The 27,892-nt window shown below is 40.1% G+C and overlaps 1 protein-coding gene across 3 annotated transcripts in view; it reads right to left on the bottom strand.

The window, feature by feature from the left end:
* Positions 1 to 14,039: 14,039 nt before the first annotated feature.
* Positions 14,040 to 27,892, bottom strand: part of Amot (angiomotin) — a 58,396-nt gene continuing 44,543 nt past the window's right edge. For all 3 annotated transcript variants that reach the window (XM_029473546.2, XM_085837983.1, XM_085837984.1), the window contains 5 exons: positions 27,576 to 27,766; positions 20,940 to 21,062; positions 19,990 to 20,222; positions 18,044 to 18,889; positions 14,040 to 17,708 (listed from right to left, as the gene is read on the bottom strand). In XM_029473546.2, the coding sequence (XP_029329406.1) occupies positions 17,611 to 17,708; positions 18,044 to 18,889; positions 19,990 to 20,222; positions 20,940 to 21,062; positions 27,576 to 27,766 (1,491 nt within the window). In that variant the 3' untranslated portion in view covers positions 14,040 to 17,610. The remainder of the gene's footprint in view (positions 17,709 to 18,043; positions 18,890 to 19,989; positions 20,223 to 20,939; positions 21,063 to 27,575; positions 27,767 to 27,892) is intronic.

The raw sequence follows: 27,892 nt of genomic DNA, 5'->3' as shown, positions 1-27,892 counted from the left end.
ATACAGGAAGCATCCTGTAAGCCTGTGGTTTTTCATTCTGTCTTTGCACACTGGCTTGTAAGGTGATACAGTCTGAAGGAACTCCTGTTCCTCCTAGTGCTTGGAAATAAATCTAGTCACTGAAGTCCAGAATCAGAAACAGCAATAGAAATACTTTTTAAATGAAGAAAATAAAGACATTTTGAGCTTTAAGTGAACTCTGTTTTAAATGTTACTTCTAGTTCTAGAGAGCAAGGGGGAAGATATTCCAAGAGAAGACGTAGAAGTGATCCAGTTTGCTCCAGAAGACCACCACAGAACTTAACCATTGAAAAAACATACTGTTCATGCCTCAGCAGTTCAGCGTCTCATGGTTCACTGTAGAGAGCCTTACCATTACTGTAGAAGGAGGCAACAAGTCAGCCATTTACACTGAAATATTTAATGTTTAAAGCACAAATGCCTCTGTGCTGTACAACACTGGTTGATTTGGCAAAGCTAACTTTGAATAACAGCAGTCCTCTTCACTCATTTAAGGATCTCAGATAGCAGGAAGCAATTTCACTGTGTTCTGGTTATTACCGTGTCTATCTAGTGAAATAGAATACCCACATGTGCAAGAAGTTACATGAAGCAACTTTATCATTTACAGATAGGCTGCATGAGACAACAGAAGTCTAGAATTTGCTCCAAGCCTTAGCTCAGAAAGTTTCTTAGGATAGATGAAGTATTGACTGCTCCTACTTATAGCCAATGAGAAGCTCCAGAGAGCAAACTACTGGATGTCATGTCTCCAGGGTAGAAAGTGTTAAAAAGTCTAGAATGTTCCAAGCAGGTCGGTTCTTACCTAAGAATGTTCCATTTCCAGAATATTCTATAGGTATTACTGAGAACAAAAAGCAAGAGTACAGAGAAGATGGGAGGATTTCAATGGCACCTATTGAATAGTCTCACAGGAAGTGTGGAGACATGGAAAATAGAACCCTAGGGCAACAGGTAGCTTCTAGACAGGCCTATCAAGAAACAGAAGCAAATATCAAGGAGAGTACCAATCAATCTTCTCCACATTACCCCTCATTTTCCATCACAGACCTACCCAGTTGACATTTTCAATAGTAAGATGTGTGCCTTCTGCTAAAAGATGCATTCTTCAACCCACATTTCACCAGGCACCCCAGCCAAGGTAATTAAATGATCCACGGCTCAGTTATTTTCCCTCCAGGGAAAATTATAAACTAGATAAGGCTGAGTGCCAACTACTGTCATAATAACTTAGAAAATAAATATTATCTGTATATCAACAGAGTAGAAAATGGACCATCTGTACAGTGATAATGACCAGTCAACTCAAAGAACTAGGTTTACATTATCTTAGTTAATCATAGAATTATAACAGGAGTTATTGTTCCTATTTAACAGATAGTCAAAGTGATACAAACCACCCATGACAATATCCAATGTTACAAATTGTGCTATTATTAAAATTAATACTGAAACCTTAACAAATATCAGCAGTCAAATTTACTAACAAATAAATAGAGTCATATTGGCTAGCTGCAAACCAGAAGTGTTCTTAGGCACATGGGGCCACAGAGCATAGCTCTGGTTTTCCTTTCAATTACTTCATATAAATATATTTGGTGCCCATGCATTGTTAGTTCTTCAGAATTGAAAACCTAGGCTTGTGAATTATTGTTTTGCATATTATATGAAAGGTATTTCTGAATAAAAATAGCATGAGTTTTCTGAAAATACATATTGTTGGTAATAGTATTCTTCAGTTTACAAAATTCTTTCACATACTTATATCATCTTTAACACAGTAAGACACAATAAGGAGTTTAACACAATAAGACATGGGAAAACGATGCTCTGTCTTCTTTTCCTCATGATGACCATTTTATTTTTATTTTACTGCACATATTTCATGAAATATTTATTGAGAGACTATATCATTTCTCATCCCTAATAACAAACTTGTTGGGTACCTACTATGTAGTAGGAATTAAGTCTGGCATTGTGAAAAATGTTGAGGGTACAGCTGCAACCTACTCAGCTTTGAGCTGAAAACCTGACTGGGACAACAATGGAATGAAGAAATAACAGACACACAGACACACAGATGCACAGATGCATAGACCCATAGACACACAGACACACGTACAGTGAAGCTGGGAGCAGGTGGGCCCTGCAGTCTGATGGAATCACATGTATCACCACCATTAGGCACTTCTGCATGCTTATTGTATGCAGCACAGGGGAAGTGGTTAGCTCGTCCCAGTAGGAGGTCTCTGTAGGCGAGCAATCTTGGGCTATAAACCTCTTAGGGGAGGAAGTTGCAGTTGCTAGTTTTTGCACACACAGATCAAGGAGTGTGCAATACTGAAACCTTAACAAATATCAGCAGTCAAATTTACTAACAAATAAATAGAGTCAATCATCCTTAATCCTTTGTACCTGAACCAGAGGAAGAAGGCTTTGACAGTCTTGAGCAGAATGGGCCCATATGGGGAAAGGCTTTGCCAATCTTTCCATGGGTCTGGGGCCTTGGTCCTTGCCATGGCTTTGCTCATGTCAACAATATACATTCCCTCAGAATTTCAAGGCACTGAGTACTGCCCCTTCACGGTATAAAATAAATCTCATGTTTTCCTTCACTAAAGGAAGGTGTCCTGTGGCTAAATAAATAATGTGCTATAAGGAATGCCTAGTAAATAATTATTTGGCCTCAGGACTATAATGATAAATATATAATTCCACTCTGGCTAAATCATTTTATGTTCTGTTAGAAAATTCATTCTCAAACTGTAGATATATCCCTCTCCTTTATTTCTCTCCTACATTATAGCTTCAGACTAAGGATGTTTACTAGACAGCATCTCAAGTACTTGAATGAAACTGTCATCATCAGCTGCCCACATCTTCCCTGTCTCAGTCTCTATTCTCTTCTGTCTGAGGGACTGATTGGTGCACCCAAAGGATTCTTCCCTGCCCCAGTTTCGAAACTAATTGGGCTTTGTGGTAGGATGCTTATAAATGGCTGAATTCAGCCTCTACCATTTCAATTCCCAATTGCTTGGGCTTTGAATTAGGGCACTGGCTGTGTTCGCTTAGTTTCTGAATCATAGCATCTTTGCCTCCTGTGCCCACTGGACTTTCTTCCTTTACCTCTCCTCAGACTTTCTGGCCTTGCAGCACAAGGCTTGGTTAAGAAACTGAAACATAGCTATGAAAGGAAAGGAAGACTTCAGCTTGAGCACTTTAACAGACTAAGAGATGGAAGGGGGTGGGGTGGAGGACGGGTAGAGGTTCCATACAAGGGAGTGGAGGAGCTTGTGAATAATACTTCAAAGTGCCTAAGATGGTGAAGAAATGAGATGCAGGTAAAGGATGTGAAAGCTGGGATTTGATGTTGCTCAGAAGGTTGCCTAGCCTGCTTGTAGTCTGCAGGTATGAGCAGGAACTGAGTGGAATTGTAAATGAATGTACCATTGGAGATAGATGAACTTTCATTTTTCCGAGGTTGATTTTCAGCTACATAAAAATAGCATGTAGCTGAGCATAGACACACACACCTTAAATCCCAGTGCTTGAGAGACAGAGGCAGGCAGATCTTTGCAATCAAAGCCAGCCTGGTCTATAGAGCAAGTTCTTGGACAGCCAGGGCTACATAGAGAAATCCTGTCTCACATATCAAAAGCAATGATTTATACCTAAAGTGAATTCTGGGTGACTAATAACTTACACCCACCTGTTTTCACACTTTAACAAAGAACAAACATAGCTGAGATTCCAATTGAAGGCTGCTTTCATGTTGTAATGGGAGTTGAAGACTGTGAATAAGGTAGGTAGATATTTATAGACGGAGTGAATAGAATACTGTGGGTGGAATATAATCATGAATCATTTTACAAAAGGGCTACAGTCTGATAAATTTGTTTCTACATTACTTTATCATTTTGCAAATGTGAGAATGTGCTTACAAAGATAGCTGCAAAGTCAGTGTTATAATCACATAGAACTGCTAGCATATATGTAGACCACATCTTATCAATCTGTTATGTGATACGTAATTATTCCTAATAAGGAGAGCAGGAATCTGGGACATCAAGGAGACAGTGCAAAAAAAATGTCAAGTGCATCTAGAGATTATGAATATGTAGTAAACCAATAGCCCTAGTAGAAATCTTTCCCAACAGGTAGAATATCTTCATTTCAGGAGTATGCATTTTGCTGGGTTAATCATTCATTCTTTTAACTAAACAATATGTATTGAGTACTTATTTTACATCATCTATTATTTAAGCAAGGACTGGCAGTCATTGCCATAGGAGAAAGGTTGCATAAGTTAGCCTTTCCCCATTTCCCTTCCTGGAAATGATTTAAGAGTAACACGAGAAATGAAAGCCTCACAAGCAAGCATATTTGCAGTCCATAGTCAATGTCTCCATGTTAGTTACTGTTCTTGTTGCTGTGACAAAATATCTGAGAAGATGCAGCTCAAAAGATGAAGAGTTCAGCTTGACTTCAAGCTTGAGACCCATTCCACCAGATAGGGAAGGCATAGAAGCAGAAACAGGAGGCAGATGTCAATCATATTGCATCCATAATAAGGAGGCAAAACGTATGTAAGGAGTGAGGGTGGGGTATAAAACATCAAGACAGACACCCCAATGACCCAGTTTCTCCAGCAAGATTCCACCTTACCAACATTCCAAACTAGTGTGGACCAAGTGATCTAACATACAAACCTATGGGCGACATTTCACATCCAAATCATAACAATTTCCATTAGTAGGGCATAGAACTTTTGAGAGATATAACGCCAGGGCCAAGAAGTGGGAGTGGGGGGAGGGGAGAAGGGGTAGCGTTTGGGGGACTTTTGGGGTAGCATTGGAAATGTAAATGAAGAAAATACCTAATTAAAAACATAATAATAAAAAACGGGAAAAAAAAAAGAAAAAAAGAGATATGTAAAATGACATTTATAGAAAGCCCTTGATTTGGACTGAGCTCTTACACTGGTGCCCAGAGGCACCAAAACAAGGGGTAATCACTAAAGTTTTGTAATAGGAAACCAAAATCAAGTCATTTATCTGCATAACTCTCTCCTGAGAGGCTTTATCCAGCAGCTGATGGAAACAGATGCAAAGACTCACAGGCAAACATCAGGTGGAGCTTGGGGAGCCTTGTGTAAGAATGGGAGATAGAATTGAGTGAGCTGGAGAGGTAAGGACACCACTACTACTGAGCCAACTAATCTGGGCCAATGGGGGCTCACAGAAACTGGGCCACTAACCAAAGACCATACAGGCCCTAGACCTAGCTCCCCACAAACACTCATTTGTAGCAGATGTAAAGCTTGGTCTTCATGTGGGTCCCCAAGCAGCAGGGGCTTTCTCTGATTCTGTTGCCTGCCATTGGTTCTCTTCCCCCTAACTGGACTGCCTGGTTGGGCTTCAGCAGGAGAAGATGTAACTGGTTCTGCTGAGACTAGATTTCCCAGGACAAGGGAGTAACTAAGGGAGCTCCCCCCTTCTCCTCAGAGAAGGGGGAGGTGATAATGGAGAAAAGGATTTGTAAGTGCAGGACTGGGAGGAGAGGAGGGAGGGGAAATAAGATTGGGATGTAATGTGAATAAAAAAATAAATTATGAGGAAAATCAGAAAAGATAACTATATCCTCAAGTAGAGCAGGTTTATACCATCATGACAAAAAGTCACCTCTGCTTTATCCTATATCCTAAAGTAACTTTGGGGATAGTCAGTCCATCTTTGATTCCGTGTTTCAGTTTCTCCCATTCTATTCGATCTCTGTACCCACTGCCCATATTGTACAATGAGGTCCTTCTGATCACTTAGGTTCTGGGAATTGTTCTTTGCTCAAAGTCTGCCCGACTGATTTTGTGCAAAGTGCTTGCAATAGATTGTTAATTACAGAAGGGTCTTGTCACAAATTTCCCCTGGTGCTGCCTTTAAAAAGATATAGGTTAGTATACTCCAAATTGTCCAAAGGTGGATAACTAAACGGAATGGACACAGCACTGGGTAAATGTATATTGATTTTATACATGGACATGAGTAACAAAAACTCAAGCTGTACAAAACGTCCCCCAAAATAAATATTTGTACAAATATACAGTCATAAAATTAGAAACAGGTGGGAGTAATTAGTTCTTTAAATTAAAAAAAAAAAAACACAAAGCAGAGACGAATGAGCTGTATAAAAATGGTGATACATCAGAAAAAAAAAAAGTGACTTTGAATAGTCACAACTCAAAGATGAGAATGAAAGACTGTAGGAGCCAGAGAGGACAAGGACAACAGAAGGACACAGCCCACAGAGTCAACTAGGCAGGTCTCATGGGCTCACAGAGACTGAAGCAACAATCATGCAGTCTATATGGGTCTGGGCTAGGTTCTCTGCATATATGTTACCGTTCTTTAGTTTGGTGTTTTTGTGGGACTCCTAACAATGGGAGTGGGTGTGTCTCAGACTCTTTTGCTTACTATTGGGACCCTTTTCCTCCTACTGGGTTGCCTCCTTGACATGAGGGTTTAAGTCTAGTCTTTTTTTTTTTTAAAGATTTATTCATTTATTTTATGTTTGAGTATACTGCCGCTGTCTTCAGACACACTACAAGAGGGTATCAGTTTCCATTACAGATGGTTGTGAGCCACCATGTGGTTGCTGGGAATTGAACTCAGGACCTCTGGAAAAGCTGCCACTGCTCTTAACCACTGAGCCACCTCTCCAGCCCATGTCTAGTCTTATTGTATCTTGTTATTCTGTGTTCTGTTGATATCTCTGAGAGGCCTGATTCCTCTGACAGGAAAATGAGAAGAAGTGGCTCTGGGGGAGAGGAGAGGTTGTATAGGGCAACTGGAAGGAAAGGTGGGGCCAAAATGTATTATATGAGAGAAGAATAAGTAAAAATTTAAAAAGACATGTACTATTCTGAGTATTTGAAGGTGGAATGAATGAGGTTAGCTGATGATACATTGAATTATGGGTATGACATATGTAGTTCCATTCTGACTTGGTGTAAAGATCCATATGAATGAGTTAGCATGGCTATGTTTTGTTGTAAAACTTGAAAAATGGCAGGTCTTAGTCTATTGCTACAATGGTTATGATTAACTTTGAATGGTAACTGAATGAAATCATATATTTTTTCCTAATACAAGTTTTGGTGTGGTTTACCTAAATATTTCACAGTGGAAGTAGGCTTTAGTTAACTACTTAAAGGCCTTAATTCCAACAAGTTTTGTTTCCCAAGGTAGAGACAATTCATTTCCAAGATTGCAACATACACACTCACCTGAATTTCTAGATTGTCAGATTGTTAGTCTATTCTACAGATACTAGATTAATTAGCCACAAAATCATAAAAGCCACTTCCATATTAAAGTTTATTGTATACATTTTTCTTTCATATTTGTTACCCAACAAAGGAAATTTGAAATATGTTAGGGGTGTTTTCTTGTGATGGAAGAGTCAGTTCAGGGCAAGAGCTTTTTTTACCACAGGACATGAGTTCAATTCCCAGCACCCATATAGCAGCTGACACCTGACTGTACCTCTGACTCCAGGACATCTGGCACTTTCACACACATCCATTCAGGCAAAATACTGATGCACAAAAAATAAAAATAAATACATCTTCAATGACTTCTACCTTGGTAATTTATGTTGTTTCTTATCAGCTTTGTGTATGTGTGTATATATAAAGGAAGATCCCCTAAAATACCTCGATTGCTGAATCTGCCTATTTACTCAGAATGATAACAAAGCAAAGAGTTGCCAGAGTTTGAATCACTATAGGAATGCAACTTAGGATAATTGGCCCTGAAAACATGTGGTGCTGGGGAAATAAAAGTTGAATTACATGGATTCAGAGGCTACAATGTGGATTAGTGAGATGAATCAGGGGTAATGGTGCTTGCTCTATAAACCTGGAGGTAGGGCTGGAGAGATGGCTCAGTGGTTAAGAGCTCCGACTGCTCTTCCAAAGGTCCCGAGTTCAAATCCCAGCAACCACATGGTGGCTCACAAACATCCGTAATGAGATCTGACTCCCTCTTCTGGTGTGTCTAAAGACAGCTACAGTGTACTTACATATAATAATAAATAAATAAATCTTTTTAAAAAAAAAACCTGGAGGTAAGAGTTCTTTCCTCCATATTCACATGAAAATAGAAGAACAGAACTGGTTGTCTTCTGACCTGCACATGGATACTTTGGCATACATGCTCTCGCTCTCTCTCTCTCTCTCTCTCTCTCTCTCTCTCTCTCTCTCTCTCTCTTCTCTCTCTCTCTCTCTCTCATTCTCTCTCTCTCTCTCTCTCTCTCTCTCTCTCTCTCTCTCATTCTCTCTCTCTCTCTCTCCCTCTTGCCCACCCCCCCTCTTTCATGCACACACACACCACTAAATTAAAATACTAAGAGGCTCGTTTATAGAAACTTCTTTCAGTTATCTGATGTGTAAAACTGTAATGAAGTGGTATTGGTGTTGTTAATGTATTGCTCCTAAAGAATTTCTCTTATTACAAACATACTCAATGACAAAATATATACAAGTGTGAATTTTAATTGTATTTATTTTCAATGGAATTCACACACAATAAAAGCTAACAAACTTCCTATATTGTTAAAATCCCCAAACTCAATTACTTTTATAAGCATGGAGAACATCTGTGCATGACTTTAGACCATGCTTTTGTCTGACAGCTATCAACAGGAAGGTTATTTTAATCACTCATGCTAATAGAAAGACAAATTGTCGGTTCTCTCAATAGAAATGATTCTCTGGTATTGTCAAACCATTGCAACATAAAGCAGCAAACAAATAACATTAAATACTAGGCTGGCTAATCTTGGTTTCCGACTTGACACACATTGGAAGAAGAAGCTTCCCTTGAAGGATTGCCTTCTTCAGAGTGACCTGTGGATATGTCTGTAGGTCATGTTCTAGGTTGCTAATTGACGTAAGATGGGCCAGGCCACTGGGGCCATGTTATCCCTGGTCATGTGGGTTTGAGCTGTACAAAAAAATGTAGCCTAGCAAGACAGGAGAAAATCCAGTAAACAGTGTATCTGCATGGTTTCCAGTTCAAGTTCCTACCTTTGTTTGCCTTGATAACAGAATATAACCTGTAAGATAAAATAAATTCTTTCCCTGCTCAAGTCTGTTTTAGTCAATGTTTTATCACAGAAACAGAAAGCAAACTAGGACAAAGGTCAGAAGAAAGGTACTGTGTGTGTGTGTGTGTGTGTGTGTGTGTGTGTGTGTGTGTATTTGTAGTTAATAAATATATTTAATTATTTTCATTGTGGTATTTGCAGCAGTTTGATTAAAAATTTGCATAGAGTTGGGATTTTTCACTATAAAAATGCTTTAGTATCTGTGTTTGCCTTCACAATATTTTTGTATGCATATGGCATGTATGTCCATAGTGGTGGTGGTGGTGGTGGTGGTGGTAGTGGTGTGTGTGGTATATGCATGTCTGTGCATCTGTGAACATGCATGCAGAGGCCAAAGCAGGAAGTCAGACATCTTCCTCTATCTCTCTTCACCCTATTGCCTGGAGACAAAATCTCTCACATAACTGGTGGCTCGAGGTTTCAGCGGACTCGTAACATTTACCTAACCTAGCCCTTTGGTGGTTACAGGCACATTCAGCTATGCTCAACTTCCTATGTGGTTGCCGGGGATTCAAATCCAAGTCCTCATGCTAGTAATGCAAGTGAGTTTGCCCACTAAGCCATCTCCAAGCCCTGTTTCCACATGTTCTAAGGATATTGGACTTTAAAAAGACTTTCCAAACTGTTTATGTTTCAAGCTTTAAAAAAAGATGGGTCTGCCTCTCCATGGGAGGAAAAGACGAGTATTGAAAGGCATGCCCTGCCCCATTTTTTGATCTTATAACTGGATATTTCTGGGTTTTCTTACTCTAGACCTGTAAGACAAATATTGCCATGACCCCAAAGCATATAAGTTATACATCTGTCACACGAGCATATAGTACTCAGCAGGGCACAAAATTGCAAATTCCCTTCCTGCTTTGCCCATGTTTTGTTATTCCCATAAGTTGTCATGATGTTCCAGCAACTGCTATGCTTCTCTTGGCCATATTCTGCAACCTAATCTTGACTATTTCCCTTTTATTATTTCTTGTTTATTCCACTGGTCCTAAAACTAACTAAATGCAAGCTACCATACATTCAGGCTTTAAAAGAGAAGTCAACTATCCTATTTTTTTTCTCTTTTTTGATCTCTCAGATTTTGTACAAAAGGGATTCTTTTTTTTTTTTTTTTTTTTTTTTTTGGTTTTTTGAGACAGGGTTTCTCTGTGTAGCCCTGGCTGTCCTGGCACTCACTTTGTAGACCAGGCTGGCCTCGAACTCAGAAATCCGCCTGCCTCTGCCTCCCGAGTGCTGGGATTAAAGGCGTGCGCCACCACGCCCGGCTCTTTTTTTTTTTTTTTTTAATTTAAGTGCTTTATTGGGGACTTTGAAATTTGAGCCTTTGTAAGAATCTCTCTCTCTCTCTCTCTCTTTTTAATATTTTTTATTATGTATTTTCCTCAATTACATTTCCAATGCTATCCCAAAAGTCCCCCACACCTCTCCCCCACTTCCCTACCCACCCATTCCCATTTTTTGGCCCTGGCATTCCCCTGTACTGGGGCATATAAAGTTTGCTTGTCCAATGGGCCTCTCTTTCCAGTGATGGCCGACTAGGCCATCTTGTGGATATCTTTTCTTTGAAAAATCATACCCATGGCAGGTCAATGGAGTTGGTGAATCCAGAATGGGAGAAAAGGTATTATGTAGACAGAACTAGTAGAACGGAACAGAAGTTTTAGGGATACAGCTGCAGGTCTACAGAACACTTACAGTAACTCAGATTTGAAGATATTTTTATGTGTGCCTCATAGTCAGTTTTGGATCTGTGTGAAAGAATGTATGACCTCAGAAGCAATATTTAGTCTCACGGAATCATGTAGTCTTGGAGCCAGAAAGGACATTAGAGATCATAATCCAGTGACTTCATATTACAAAATGGTCATTGGCACTCAATGAGCTGGGCAAACTCACAAATGTGGTTGCACTTGCCTCAAGGACTATAATCCATGTAAACCAATAACTAAAGTTACCAACAACATGCTCTGTTTGATAGTAGCAGTAAATCCAACTACTCAGTGTCATAGCTGTTGAGAAGTATGGGCAGCCATTTCCAAGGACAAATGAAGAAAATAAAACATCCACTAAAATAGGAGAATGCATTGTAGTTAACACTCAAATTAAATTTGCAAGTTAGCCATGTATGGTTAGGAGTCCATTGCATTGTTGGAGAATTTAAGAGAAGGGGAGTAAAATAAATGTCAGGAAATCATTCTTTCTCAAACTATGTGATCTCAGGAGTTATATCACTATTTTCCAGGGAGCAGGATCAAAATGAAGACTCCAAGGTCTTACTTTAGAACTGTAAGATTAGCAAGTTTAAATGCAAGCCAGGTAAATAGACACTGAATAAGTACCTGAGATGATGCTAAGATAGATTCCTTAGCAATACACTTGCTTAAAAATACAGCTTTCTATTTTAGTCATATGAGCCATCTAAAAATGTTGGAGGGTGACTATAGGTAAGAAGAGTGTACTATATATTTCAGAATGCTAAGTAAAAAGATATTAGCTAGTTCACCATAAAGTTTGGGCTCTTGGAGCCTAAGACTGTTTATTACATAGAATCATACAGAGAAGAGGAATTATTTCATCTAGCCAAGCATGGGGGAGGAATTATTATATGCAGAAGAGCAAGGAGGCAGGGTTTTTGGTATACAGCTTGATCAAGGAGAGAGACTTACCTAATCTCATTAGGAACAATCTATGTAGGGGAGAAGTCTTTGAGCCATCACATCTATGGGTGGCTATGTTGGACATTTTCTGCACACACTATCGACATCCACACCTGAACTAAAGAGAATATTTTTGCTCTTTCTATTAGATTCTGAGGATAGGGTCCTTGACATGACTGTACCCATGTCAACAACACACATGGACTTAGGACCTCACACACTCAGGACTTTCTCTGCTCTCCACATTTTAGTCTATTGCTTTGACTGCTGTCTTTAATGTTCTTACTTTGAGTGGCTCTCAAATTCATGAGGTACACAGGGACTAGTATATTTATTGTTTTACTGATAAGCCTTTCTTAACATATATATGTATGTATATTTGTAAATATCTGTATATGTATATGTATACTGGGAAAGCCAGTACTCAAACACAGTGCTCTGTTGACTTCCACACTAGTGCTATGTTCTACATAATTTAGATCTTAAGGCTTTATTCAGATTTTCATGTATCAATTTTCTAGGACCTTTGTACTTGGAAACAGTCATTTGATTTCACCTTTGCACAAACCGTTCCCGTGCACGCACACACTGGTCCTTTTAACTGGAATGTTAACAAGCCCCCTAGTCTCTCAGGTTAACACCTAGTTTCCCCTTAAGTCATCCCAACAGCCATTCCCTTCCTTTGCACTAGTTCTGACTTGCTCAATTGGGGGAGGGGGTGTCTTTCTTGTATTCCAGTGAATTTTAAGTGTCCATGCCCATGGATGTGTGATTTTCTGTAATTTCCTAGAATCACACACTTAACACTGCATATTCCTGTTGTGTATACTCAGAAACTCACATATACTTAATTCAGAGGTAACTGGTAGATGACAAGAAAATTGTGATGTGCTATGCAATGTTGGTGTTGAAACAAACATGGATTTGGAGGTGGTAGGTAGTAGGTCCTATTTTTGAGGAGTATTCCCTCAAATATCAGGTAATTTACCAGTTAATTCTAAGAGCAGACCATTTGCAATTTTTTCCAAAGGAATTGAGTAAACAAATGAACCAACCCATCAAGGGACCTTCCTGTAGGGGAAGATGGCAGCTGGAGAAGTGTGAAATGGGATTTCTGATCTCAGCAGGGAATGCCTACACCAAGAGGTGTGAGGAGCAGGGAGCTATCAAATTGAGTTATCACCCTACCTAGGAATGATCCTGCATATGTCACATCACATAATTTGAATGGACCCTTGAATCACAACCTTTTAAAAACCAGGGACAAGATCCTTGTGAAAGATCTAGTTGGCAAAGCTTTGTAAGAGGTGGTTCATTTAATAATATCATCTTTATGATGAAAAGGGGGCTAGTTTTCATCTATAACGTTTTCAAATAACTCATCATAAATCTGGAGGAAATAAAGTCCCAGCTGTAGACTTATAGTTGGATAAATTCAGTGTTCAGGATCAATCTCATTGGTAATATCAATCAAAATCAATTCCATTGAGAGATTGTCACTTCAAGGTACTTCTGGGGCTTTATTTCCCCAGTTAAGATTCTAACTCACTAGGAAACATGAGACATAGAAAGGGCAGAGTAACAGCAGCCTTATCATTTTTAATGAATGCCCAACTCCAAAAAAACTGTGGGTTTTCCCTTATTATTTTAATCTTTATTACTTAATTTCATATATGACTACAGTGTTTTGATCAAATCCACCCCAACTCCCCAACCTCAAACTCTTCCCCGCCACCTTTTTCCCTCCCAACTTCAATGTTCTTGTTTTTCTTGTATTCTTGCTCTTCTTAGTGTCATCAATACATGCATAGATGTGACTGGCCTTTGTAAGCCCATACCACATCTAAAATTAATTGACATAACTACTACTGATATAGAAAAGAGATACCAAATGGGGAGTGCTTCCAAAATGCTAACCCCAAAATTAGTTCTCTGCTTTGGATGCCCATCATTTTACCCTTCAGAACCAGGAAACAAAAAGGTGCAAAGCTCTTATGATAGCTTGCTTGCCTTTGTATATAAAATGACTGATTAGAGCATGTGGCCTGCTCTATTGTCTGAAGATGTTTTAATCTCATCCCACTTCGAACAAATGCAAATTCTGCTGCTGGTGCAAGACAGTTCTACTGTCTTGAAAGTAATTATTAACATCACACAAAGCCAGTAAACACCAAAGCATTTTCCACACAGTGCTGCATTTTAAAATGGCTAACTTTATTGAAAGATAGGCACAAAGTGGATTTAACCTGCTTAACTTTATTTGATCTAACTCTCTTGATTACAGAATAGGATCACAATCACTACAAGACCATGTACATTAAGCCAAAAGTAATTCTTCTTGAACAATCTGCCAGTCCCATCTAGCCATCTTATTAAACACATGCCATCGATCACAAAGGAGGCCAGAAGGATTTGAAAACCTCTTGTCACCCACCCTTACTACCAGAAGAAAATGTATTTCCAACCCTTGTCTTACTGTCAATGGGTGGCACATGAGAGAAGAATTTCTGAAGATTGTGGCAGGCAGAAATCAGTGACAATGAACCCACAGTGAATAGTTCCCTTTGAAAATATTTTCTGTAAGAAGGAACATATCTTAAGTAACATAATCCATGTATGAATGAGGATGTAAGATAACAGACTGTATGGCTAACAGACATGAGCGTTTATTCAAGTTAGCACATACATCTATACTTTAAGCTGCCACATTATTTAGATTCTTCATTTTAAAAAGTAGCTGGGAAATCAGGTTGTTAGACCCACTCAACAGTGCAAAAGTAAAAAGAGAACATCTTGCTATGTTTCCTGCCATAGATGATGGCAGATATTTCAAGTTTCTACTGCCCCGTCACCCTGCAGCTCAAAAGCAACACTGAAATTAAAACCTTCATTAAGACAACAGTCACAATACATGACTTTCAAAGGAAGTTAAATTACTTCCTCAACAATGTTAATAGTTTTGTATCAAGTATAGTTCCCTCAAATGAAATTTTGCTGGACATGGGACATTGGGGATAACAAAATGAATTATAAGATCCTCATAGACAACTAGACAGTAAAAGTTAAGACAAGAAATATTCCCTCCTCTTCTGGGAAGTCCAGGAAAAGGCCTGAAATGTTACATCCACACAACTGTGAAGACATGGTTAATTTGAGATTTATCCCATATAGTGAATTTTTTAACTGGTATGTGGTAGAAATTTTTCTCAAATGGTGGAGTCTATACAGACTATACCAACATAGTCTTCTTCCATCTCTTAGACATACAATGTCCTTCTAGCAAATTTCCTGGGACAGAAAACTGAAGAGACGGAGTGCCTCTTGTGTGACAGGGCACAAAGGTTCTGGAAAGTTCACACTTCAGCAAGGACTTCCTTTTCTCCCCAAACACATGATTCTAAAGCGATGGTTGCCACAGTGAGGAATTCATTTCATCTATCACTTTAGAGTATGTGATTATAATAATGGCTCCCAGAGTCAGCCCAAATTCTATCAATGAGTTTTCATCATGAGAGGACATGAAGTTTCTTTGATTTTCATTCATTTGCTTGGACAGAAAGTAGCTCTCCTGGTGTTTGCTGCCTGATTCTTCTACTGTCTGAAGGGGTTTATTTCCTTGCACTTTTAAATGTCTATTTGTCATTCACTCTGTAACTGAGGACCAATACATTGGACGATCACTTTGCTATTGAAAATGTGAAAAAGATACTAGTTAAAAGTTGTTGGATTGCCTTCCCTCATCTACAGACAGACAGACAGACAGACAGACAGACAGACACACACACACACACACACACACAAATCTTTTGGAAGGTAATTAGGAACTACACAAGAATACAGGTAAATATAGCACTCTTATACTCACAGAGGAATACACAAAATGACCCAAGACACCCGATTTTATAGTGAAAAACAGATGGGTTGACTTTTCTTTATGGGTGCATTTCATGTAGCTCAATGATTAAATGGGACGAGGAAAAAAACCAGTCTCACACAAGGCACTCCAGCAGAGACAAGATAAGAATTCAGACACCTAATCCATCTATTCACACCAAGAATATTTTCATAACGTAGGTATGCCCTAGACTATGAAGATGTCCTTTCTTCAAAACAGACTCTTCTTTTTCATAATCATTTCCCAAATGGGTATGTAGTTGGCAGAACAGAGAGATGTGCTGTGTGATCTTGAAAACGTCAGTGAACTTTTCCGACTCTCAGATTCCTCATCACTAAACTTAATGCTACATTGCTAAGTAAAGTTCCTCCCCATCACTATAGCCCATGGCATAATACAGGATACACTTGTATCAATCTGATTTCTAACTTAACACATCTCTAAATGTCTACCTCCCTTACCTAATACCCTCCCACCCTTAACTTCCCTAGACCCCTGAAAACTGATCTTAATGGTACTATCTGCAGTTCTATTGCCTCAATGAAGGGCAGAGACAAAGGACAAGGACCTGTGACAACTGACACCTTCTGTGTCCTTGGAGGCAGCACTGTGGCAAGGCCCCATGTTGGTCCCGCCCATGTATACATTCCTAGCTGCTCCCCAAAGGGATTCCAAGATGGAGTCACTGGTAATGAGAAGAGGTAGTTGAGGAGATTGCTGCAATCAACCTTGATCCTGACTGCAGCCTGGTACTTTGGATTTCTTATGTGATTTCCTTGGAGGTGACAGTTGCATATGCCTTTGAAGGCACATGCTAAAGATTTGGGAAAACAAAAAAAGAAATATTTCCAAGAATTTGCCAGAAATTCAACACATTCAACCTGTCAACAATGATGTTTCCTTATCTTGCAAACTACTGGCAAACAAATACTGGCAAAGCAGCCAGCGAGTCTGCACTGTGGGTGGGGAAAGGCTATGCCAGTCACCAGGACTAATTTAAGGTGACTGAGCCATGGTCATGACTATACCCAGATCACAAAAGTCTGCATGCAGCATCTCATGGCCTTTTCTCAAGGCCTCTAACATCTAATCGCTCATGAGAGAGGCAGTCATGGATCACTGTTCATTTACCTTCCTACCATCTGAAAGCAATATATTAATTATCCAAATGCATAAATTATTCCACAGTATATATATGAATGTATCAACCTCCAGGAGGAATCCAAAAGAATCCACTTCCAAAGCACCATTGAAATGGAGAGAAATACCATCAATGAGGGGGCAGGGTAACTGGCAACTGGGAGAGAAAATTGGTTCCAGCACCCTTCTTCACCCCAATCCTCTCTACCTTTTCTTTAGCTTTCCATAGCTCCTAAAACACTTTCTTTCCTCAAGCCCAAAGTAAGAGCTTTCTGTGGCTGTTGTCTAGGTAGAGACTAGACAAAGTAGCAAGTCCTCAAACTCTCCCTGAATTTCCACTTCGGAACACCATGTTACAACCTGCCTTCTACACATACTGTATTCTTCAATGAAAAATGACCTCAAATAGGGAAATTTAAAACAAGTCGAAGCGTATTCAAAACATCAATGGACATCACTACCGGTTAATAGTCCATGAGTTGTACAAAGCCCAACAGTAAGCGTTAGAGCACATTCTGCTTAACCTATCTTTTTGAGGTACTCCCTAAGTATTCCAAAATAGATTGGAATTCATTTCTATGGTATTACTTATGTGCTACCAGAGTCCAATAAAAAGTCCCTTTAGAAAAATCATCCCCACCTCCCCACCCTATCTTCACCCCAGATTAAACAAATGAAAGGGAAAGATTATTAAAAAGAATTCTTGCTGATAACGCCAGCTCTTGATAGTGCTGTTTAGATGAGATATTCCACCATCTCGGCATCAGGCTCTTGCCCCAGGATCTGAATGGGTGTCTTTCTTTCCAGAGTGCTGGAGTGGAAAGCAGGGGCATCTAAATGGAAACAAGGGGTTAGAAATGACTTAGGCACAAAGTAAAAAGTTCCTTTCAAAAATCAATGTTGAGAACCATCACAAAACTAATTTTAAAATGTGACTTGCAACTATAGGCATGCCCATCATTTATTTTACTAAAAAATGGCCTCTGCTCTTGACCACTCCCTCCCTTTTTAGTGAATGACAGAAGGCAGATTTAGAACCTCTTCTTTTCTCTCCTCTGACCAATTGGATCATGCAATCTTTAACTCTGTCAAAAGGGCAGGCATCAACTAATAGATGTACACCTGAGAACAAAACCAGAAGATACCTGCTCCGGAAATTTATGATTACCTGGCTTATCTGGGTTGCACATCAGATTTGGTGTAGACAAGCAGCGTGGTCCGGAACTGGCACCTGGATTTGCAGGACCCTCAGTTTGAACCAAAGCTGGAGTTGGAGTTGGAACTGGACTAGGAGGTTCAGTCGGAGCTGGAGTTGATGCCTGAGTCGGAGTCGGAGCAGAAGCCTGAGCCGTTGCTGGAGCCGGAATCGAAGCTGGAGATGGAACCGGAGCCGAAGTAGCTGGAGCAACCTGAATAGCAGTAGTGGCAGCAGCAGCAGCAGCAGCAGCAGCAGTGGCAGCAGCAGTAGTAACTGCAGCAACAGCAGCAGTAGCAGTGGCAGCAGTTGGAGAAACAGTAGCAGGAGTAAGAGATGCAGCAGCTGGAATCTGAACAGCAGCAGCTGGAGCGACAGGAGCAGCTGGAGAGATAGAATTAGCTGCAGAGACAGAAGTAGCTGCAGAGACAGAAGTAGCTGGAGCGACAGCAGCAGCAAGAGCAGCAGCGTTTGCTGGAGATGGGGTGGCGGCAGCAGCAGCTGGAGCAGCAACAGCAGCAACAGCAACTGGAGCAGCAGCTACCATGATAGTGGTGTTGGTGGCAGCAGTGGCAGTGTTGGTGGCAGCAGTTGCATTGATGGCAGCAGCAGGGGCAGCAGCAGCAACTGGACCAGCCATTGGAGCCGAGATGGGAGTGACAGCTGCGGTTTTGGTCGATTCCGTTCCACGTTCAGTTTGGGTGCTGCAATCGCGACTGCCTGTCTTCGAATGAGCTGAGAGAAGGGGAGTAGACGGAGGCACAGGGGAAGGTGTGGATGGGACAGGCTCAACACGGTAGTCTCCTCCCAGAAGAATGCCTATGGATAAAGCAAGGAACAAGAGGATGGGAGGTGATTTTTATGTAGATACTGATTAACTGTTTACCCTTGTCGGAGCTCAGGAAAAGAAAATATTTGGTATTTTTCGTTGAAACGTCATAGCTTTTGCCTCTAGGGAACCTCTGGGATCCCCTATCTTGCATCCCAGCTAAAAGTTGCTTTTGGTTCTGTCTTGTCTTTATTATCCAATATGCAACATAACATTAAACCTCTAAGTGTCCTTGGTATCTGTTAGACTTCTTTTTCCACTGGTGATTGCAGAAGACCAAAGTGTCAGAGCTCTTTTCTGTACCAGTAATCTTAACACCCCACATTAACTAGAGATATGAAAATAACTCAGTGCTATGGCGAACCTGTAGGTACCAATGAGGGTGCTTTTAGTTGTGTAACCTACGGTTCCAAACACAACCATGGATCTGAGAACATTTACTCTGACTAAAGGATACTGCACAAGTCAGTGGATCAAGAGAGGTGTTAAAAACAACAAGATTTGAAATATATATTTGTTTCCTTCATCTGGATCAAAAATGTGTCTCAGTATCTATGGTACTCCAAGATTTTAATTAGAGGGGATAAAGTGGATAGGAACTGAACAAAAAAGTACATTCTGTTCTCCTATCTGAACATTCTGTTAACAAAAGCTACCACCTGCCTCCATTAGCTTAAAGAGAACTTTGGGTCCTCTTTCCGTAGGGGAGGAAGGAACACAGTGATGCTAGAATTTCAAATTTGCCGGAGATGAAGTCCATTTGGATTTTGAACAAAGTTTCCATGTGGCAAAAGCCAAATATAAGAATTTTTTTTGATAAAATTCAAGCTAGCCCCCCCCCCCCCCACCGCCAAAGGACACAAGAGGATTCTCATATTTTTTTAAGCTTTGGTCTCAGTTACTATGTTCTCACGCTGGGACTTCAGAGGTGCTGCTTATATATCTAGTTCCATTAGGGGGAAAAAAACCTCCAAATTCTCCTCTCTAGAACCTGGACCATTGTCCCTTTTCCTGGCTGTGTGTAACAGAGTCAGGACACTTTCTAAGTCTGTCACTGTGCCTTTGCTCCTGTTGCTTTCCTTTTCCTTACCTAGGCTCCCCTTCCAGCTCTTGTCATCACGCTTCTCCTCCATAATGGGCGCACCAGTCAAGGTAGAGGAGTGTGCAAGGAGGCCTGATCCAGCATTGGAAATGGACATCAGAGACTTTGCTGGCCGCATGGATGAGAGTTGCTCTGTCTTACTTGGCTCCTTTCTGGAGCGCTGCTGCAGCACCTTGATCATGGCATCCTTTTCAATTATCTGGGCATGGAGGGTCTTAATCCTAGGAGTCAAAGAAAAGAACACATACAGAAACCTGTTTGCTATTTCTCTATTCTGATCTCTGTGCCTACGTGGATTTGCGTTCCTATTATCCTTTCAATTAAGGGTTGGGTTAGTTAACACATAGTTGGAGGCAAGGGTCAGTATGTTAGGGCTTGCGTGAAAAATGAGCACATCCTCTGGACTGCCAAGTAGATGTAAGAGAGTATCCAAAATTTTCTGCAGAAGATCAGAGTTAAATATTGGCAAACAGAAAGGCCATGTATGAAAAAAAAATCGTTCTCTGAGAAGATGGAGTCTTCTACTAATAAGGCATGACCTTGTCATTAATAATAAATGAAACTGAGTCTATAAAAGACATTGGGTACCATATTCCCCAGATGTTTTGTTGACAACTTGTCTGTATTATAGAATTGAAGTATTATTGCTATAAAGAATACCTCAAAGAAGAAACATCAAAAACTCAAATTTAGCAGAATACAAATGGAAAACAATTATAAAATCCAGGAAAAAGCAACTCTACCTGGAACTCCGCATTTAATAAGAATGTTCATTATCAAGGTTATCACATCAAACCTTGGCAGGGGTGAAGAGGTAGGAGGGGGGCAGGCTACACAATCATGTTCACTTATGAATAAACACACTTGCCCTTCTCTACTGATGTAGCTGGTCTCAATATCAACTCCTAAACCCTTCTGGATCCACATTCAGATTTTACCTTCCTTCCATGTCCAAGCAACGCTTGTTGGCCATCAGGATTTCTTCCTCTTCCTTCTGGATGCGGGCCTCTAAGGCTGTGTCATAGCTGGTGTTAGGAGAGTGGCTAATGACTGTTGTATCTCTGTGGGAGAGAAAGGGCAGTGCCAATGATGAGCAGGCATCAAAATCGAGATGTTATTCTTTAGCCTAAGTCAGTGGAGGTTCTGCTGAAGTCTTAAATTAGCATTGATCTCAATAGGAATGTTTGATTTGCCAGAGACTTATTGGAAAGGGCTTTCAGCAAGTATAACTTCAGGAATATGTACACTTCTGACTTCATTCTTCAAACAGTCACAAAATGGAAAGGTATTTTTGAAGGAAACAAGTAGGTTTTGTGACAGTTGAGTATCCTTTACATATGAGGGCTTAGAAACATACTACAGACAGAGTCAGGTAAACAACTAAAGTCAGTTACAGCATATGAACTAACAGAAAGGGCCTTTGACTCGGTCCTATTTGGTTCTTTATCTAATCAGCATCAGAACCAATGCTCTCACTGAGGTTTTAAACCAACTCAAGTGACTGTTCCCGAGCTAGAATCTCAGCTGTGCAAGGGATCATCGTGTTCCCCCTGGCCATTAATTCAAGGAGAAACATGTGTGCAGAGGAGAATACCAGAGACAGACAAAAAGACAAGGAAAGGAGATGAGGACTAAGAGAAAGAGATAGACATTTTGATTAAAGAAGACATACATGGAATTACAAAGGTTATACAGGAAAACAGGACAAGAGGCTGAATGAAGAAGGATAAGGTGGCCCTACTTCACACCACTCCTTCCAGATCCCAGATACATCTGCTAGAAGCTAAAGAGTCATGTTCTCTTGGCATTGAGATTATGACAGTATAGATTTGGGGTGATGTAATAACAAGGGAGTGACCAGATGGTCAATTAGCCTTGAGATTAGGGAAGTCTGGTAGGCCTCTATAAAAACCACTGCTATCCCAAAGCCTATAGCTCATTTGCAAAGTTGTAAGCGTTTATTGGAATTGGGAAGACGTGGGAAGGATACAGTTTCTCGCATCATTTGCCAAATTCAAACTAGTTTGACATCCCCAAATTCTATATTTCTCCAGAGCAATCCACTTGTTCACAATTCTCCTGGATCAACTCCCTTGCATAGTACTTGCTATGAAGGCTACTCCTAGAGACAGCCCCAGGATCAAGTCGCAGCTTCCACAAGTACTCTGCCACTAGCAAACTTTCTGACCTCCGAATGTCAGTTACCTGCTTGTATGCTTACTCTTCTTCATACACAAAATGACAACTGAAGTGACATCTCCTTCCCTTTTATCTAAATTAAAATTATTTCCATAAAAACATACACATCTGGGCACAGTCCAGGCATATAACAATGTTTTCTTTTTTAATATTGAAAAGTGCATAGGTAGAAAGAGAATACCAAAAAGTAGCTATGTGTTTGAGACAATCATCCCCTTGGTGCAATCCTGGAGGCGGTTTCTGCTCTTACAGAGTGCCTAGGAAAACTGAAGGTTAACACTTTAGAGCCAAGCCTCTTGAAAAGTGCATGCTGTCTACCAACACTGGGGGTTTGAACATACGGTTTGTCATTGGGGAAACTGGTGCTGGCCTACAGCCACTTCCATTGCATAAAAGACCAGTTTGGGTACACAGAGCCCTGCCACCTAATTGATATGGACACTGGGAACTGTTCAGGAATGGAGCCTGAAAATGTGGGGCACTTAGTGAATTCCTCAGGGCTGCCAGAGCAGCCCTCAGCATCAATCGTCCTTGGAGAAGACTAGGGCTATGAAGCCAATGGCTTTGAAAAGCAGGCTAGTAAAGCATTTGAAGAGTATCAGGAGCTAATGGCTGCAGACTGCAGAAAGCATGCAAAGCCACATGCCCCTGAACCTGCTATCTCATCCTCTCAAATCCTTAAATAAACAGGTTTCTGTTAATATCCCTCACCCCAGATGATCTATGCTTCTTTTCTCTAATAGCATAATTTCAATTCTAGTGTGCTTAAGGTTGCCATCCATGACTCCCCAAATAAAACCCCCAGTGGCCATTTAAACTTTACCTTGACTAGTATGGTGATTCAGGCCTGCAATCCTAGCACTTGGGAGGCTGAGGCAGGAAGATCATAACAAGTACAAGACCAGCTCTAAATAGCAAGTTTCAAGCCAGCCAAGGTCACAGAGTGAGACCCTGTCTCTAAAGATCAAAAATAACTTTAAAAAAAAATCAATCAATAAATATGCTTCATTTTTATCTAACTGGTAGCATCCTGCACAAACTTTACTAAAAGTGGAAGATCGTGGGAAGCTAGAGAGAAGAAACCTGTGGAAACGATTAGGCCCTAGATGTAGGAAACTTGCAAAAGTAGACAAGGAATAAATAATTAACTACTACAGGAATGAGTTTGGACTTTAGTCCAACAGGCGCTGAGAATCACTACAGCTTTTTGTGGGGAATGAAAGAGTGTGTGCCAAGCTCTCTGACAATAGCATTATTGGTTGCTGAAATATAGGGATGGATCAGAGGAGAGGGGCACTTGAATCAAGCAGACCAGTTAGGAAGGTGATTGCAGTAATCCCATCAGACAATAATAAAAATACAAACCAGTAAAGTGGAAAGGGAAATGGGAACAGGCTGTAGGTGGTCGATGTGATTGGACTTGGAGACCATGTCCATGGAAACATTAGGGAGATAAAAGAATGAATGAGGACTGTACTTGTAATTCAAATCATGCAATAGTGTTTGTTGTCATGGGAAACCAAGGAGAGGATTTTTCCAAAGCGCTATGATGGCTGTAGATTACAGAGCTGTTGGAGTGAAGTTGTCTTGAGAACAGCCCTATGATAAAGTCCAACAAGTTGTTGGAGATTTTTAAGTTTAATCTTAAAGATGAAAGCACTACTATTACAGCATTTTTCTAACTACAGGGAAGTCCTGGTAGAAAACAAGGTAACGACAATATAGACTGAGAAGAAAGCAAACTCAGGAAACTGAGAAAGGACATTAAGGAAGAAACAAATAGCCACTCGTGGTACGAATCTTCCTCATGTCCTTGGTTACTTTACTTCCTCTTTTTCTGCATTTGCATTGCCCAAAACAAACCTGAAACATTCCAAGTACAGTTAACAACCCAATTCAGTAAATCTAACCGAATAGATTACATGGTTGATGGGTTGTTATCGTAGTATCTTTTTGTTGCTCTCCAGGCATAAATTCACCATTTATGAGCTCAAACTCAAAATCTGTATTGCCAAATCAGGTCTTCTGGGAATGAACACGGACTTCGTTTTTAGGGACTTCCATTCATCATATTAAGTACCTAGAATCTCTAGAGACACAGTAACTCAGAGACTGGATGCAGGGAATGATTCTGCAGCTATTGATAATGTTTCCACGTGCCTAAAATTTCTCAACTAATCCTTCATTGAACAGCTAATGGTCTCAAGCTCACTGTCATTGAGCTAGGAGACAGTTAAACTGATAAATTGTTGATTTAAGTCCTGGCTCTTGTGCCCTTAGTATTGATCTAGAGGTGATATAATACCTCCATGCCTGAGAGTAGACCAGATAAGTAATAAGTTTTAAGTTCTCACTAGAGCCCTGCCTGTGTTTTGAGAAATAAAAATACATTTTCTAGTAGCCTTTGGGCAAAAATTATAAAATGTCACATACTATTGTATTTTATTTTATACAGGGTTTTATATAGCTTAAGCTGGCTTTGACCTCACACTCTTCCTCCCTGTCCCTCTTCTGTACTGAGACAACAGGTCAGTGCCACCACACTCAGCTCAAGTACTTACTTTAAATAAGACTTATTCAACTACCTTGATAGAAAAGCTAAAAAGCTTTCAATTTATTCTTTCTCCTTCCCCCTCTTTGTTTCCTCTTCATTGAATACAACTTACCTATTAACACTACTGATCGGTCTTACTGTCTATTCCTGAACACTTCTAGCTTCCAGTCCTCTATCCCTGCCTAAAACCACTGTATCACCATCTTTCCTGTGACAAAAGGTTACTTAGAATCAAAGCACTACAAAGGTTATAAACAGACTACCACATACCATGCCTTCTAAAGCAAGAAAATAAACTTTTTATAAATCCTATGTTAAAATTTGTATTTTATTGTACTCAAAGGTCACACACTGGAAATAATCCAAATATCCATCATCAGGTGAATAGATAAATGATCTATGATACATCCATTCCATGACACATTACACAGAAATAAAAAGGCCTGGGCTATTAATAAATGCATCAACTAGGAGGGATCAAAATAATTATGCTGAGCAGGAGAAGTAAAACAAAGAGCGTAAACACAATGTAACTCCTTTTATATTGACACTCTAGGAAAGAAGTTTGTAATTTTATGACATGAACCAAATGAGTCATTGCGTAGGAAGGAAAGCATCAAGTTTAAGGACCACAAGGTCATAGGAGAATGTGACTTCTATTTTGAGTGCTAAATTACACATTTATTAAAAAAAAAAACTGGCTTTTTCTTCCACCTCCTCTTCTTCCTTCCTTCTTTGCTCCCTCCATTTTTTTAAATTTTTCTTCTTTAATCATAATTTTGAGCACTTTCTATCTGCAGTCAACATCCAATATGTATGTGATTTCCACCACAGAATGAGGTCAAATGTCTACATTTTGGTGGGCAAATAAAAGAGAAAGCATGTGAAGAGATATTGGCAAGACAGATAGAAAAGCCTATAAGGTAAGAAATTATGTTTTCTGGATGTCATCTCACAGAGGAGGAAAATAAGGAAACCAATCTGTATAGCAAAGTGAAATGATACTATCTTTGGAAATATAGCATAAACCTTCAATAAAAGGGTCAGGGGAAATCATCAAGTCTAACTCATTTATGTTACAGGCATTTCAATATAATCTATCTCTCATTTTCTCCTGTTGTCTCAATCTGTTATGAACAGTCCGGATCAGGAATGTTTGCCTCTGGAAGAAGGTGTTCCTACTTGCTAGGAACACTGGGAACAGGCTGTGTTCTATCACATCAAATGATAAACATGCATATTTTGCTGAAAACAGTAATTACATGGACACATTCTACCTAGGGATACAAAGAAACTGAATTTAAGTCAACACATTTTGAACACAGATCTGTAAGGGAACTCTCAATTCTTAATGATTTCCACAGGAGAGGAGGAATGGAGGTTTTATCTTTGTATAAAGGCCCTTATACCAAGCACCTTTCTAGCTTTCCTATACTTTGCCCTGGAGTCCATTCTGTAGCCAGCACCAAGATGCCTCCTTCAGACATTTTCTCATGCCTTGTACAGGCATGAGCTACATCATGCAAAGCTTCTGCACAAAGCAGACAAAATTACCCTGCATCTCTCTGGCTCACCATAAGCAAGTTTCCAGCATCAGGCTTTCACAAATACCTCTGAGCAAGTGCTGCACTTCTTTGGGAGCCTGTAGGTAATATGACACTAAATTCTGCTTCATATCTGTCTCCAAGCCTTGTGACCATCTTCGGACACAGACATTCACAGCACACTATTATGACCCTGGCTTTTATTGAGCATGCTTTTCTCAGGAAACAAAGCCAGGAAAACTTCAGTTGATGAAGACTTCAAGATTAAGCAAAAGACAGCTTCAGTCTATTAAAGGTATAAGGTTATCTGGACTGGAGGATGGAAGAAGCATGGAGAATCATGAGCATCTTTAGAATGTGCCAATCCATATCTTAAACACGGATTCCTTCCATACACCTATTACTACCTAATATCTAGCAAGTACTGGACTCTACATTTGCAAGAATATAAAAATACACTGCTGTTTCTAATAACTTTCTGGATAGAAGCCTGTTTGGCTTCTATCCAATATACTCTATATGCAATGGAGTAGAGTCCTGACCACCTTCAATACATAAGTCTGCACTTACTGTCCATTATCAACACCACCAAACCCATCACCTGATGATACCTGAGCTGTTTCCCATCTAACAGTTATGAACATAGGCAACATAGAAAGACTATGAACAATTGTTTCCTATAAAAGCTAACAATTCTTTTTATAATATGCAAAGAAGGTGCCCAAGAAGCCATAAATAAAACTCCTCTTGCCTCTTCTCCCTGGTACCAAATAGAATGAGACTAGTTATATGCGATGAGTTCAGGAATACAGAGAATACAGCCGTCAAATATAGACCTTCTCAAGGCAGTGATGGACTCCTATTCGGCACATACCCAGGAAGAGCCAGAGCTATCAAATGACAGCAGCTACTCCTGAGTGACATTTGCTTTCTGAGTGGGATTTTTTCTAGTGGGGATTTCACTTTGGTCCTGAGACTAAACAGCATGCACATGTGGCTGAAAAGATCTATAGCTAGTAGGGAATGATGTGTCCAAAAACTTAGCCAAGCCCATCTGCAATGTTTCAGCTCACTTCTAAGGTAAACTCAATTATGATTCTAGAAAGTCCATGTTTTTAAAATCCTTAAACATGTGTCACCAAATCCATCTAATCCACTTATAAATGGAAAGAGAAAAACATATGAAGAGGAACTGGGGGGGGGAAGACTAGATATTGGGAAATTTCTGAATGAGTTAGGATACCTGGTTTTCCCATTCATATCTTTCAGTGACTTACCTCTGTGCAGCCACAGTTGCAGCAGCATCCAGAGCAAAGTGTCTCATCACATTCTCTTCCAAATACTTTTGCTCCCACTTGGTCATATCTGCTTCCAGGGCCAGAATTCTCTCTTCCTTCTCCCGAAGGAGCTCCATCAGTGCAGCGGCATTGTATTCTGAAGCATTAGTGGGCTGGGAGTTGCCCTGGCGCTATTGTGGGAGATGCCAAGATCCCTCAAGTTAGTGAAAGAAAAACCATAGTGTCCAAGTCCCAAAGACTGATTTATCTACCTGTCTATCTAGCTACCTATCTAGCTACCTATCCATCTACTTATC

Source organism: Mus caroli, unplaced genomic scaffold (assembly GCF_978045245.1).
Source record: "Mus caroli unplaced genomic scaffold, Mus_caroli_1 scaffold_5, whole genome shotgun sequence".
NCBI lineage: Eukaryota > Metazoa > Chordata > Mammalia > Rodentia > Muridae > Mus > Mus caroli.
Note: the sequence above shows the minus strand (reverse complement) of the source record. Positions and strands in the feature narration are given on the sequence as shown.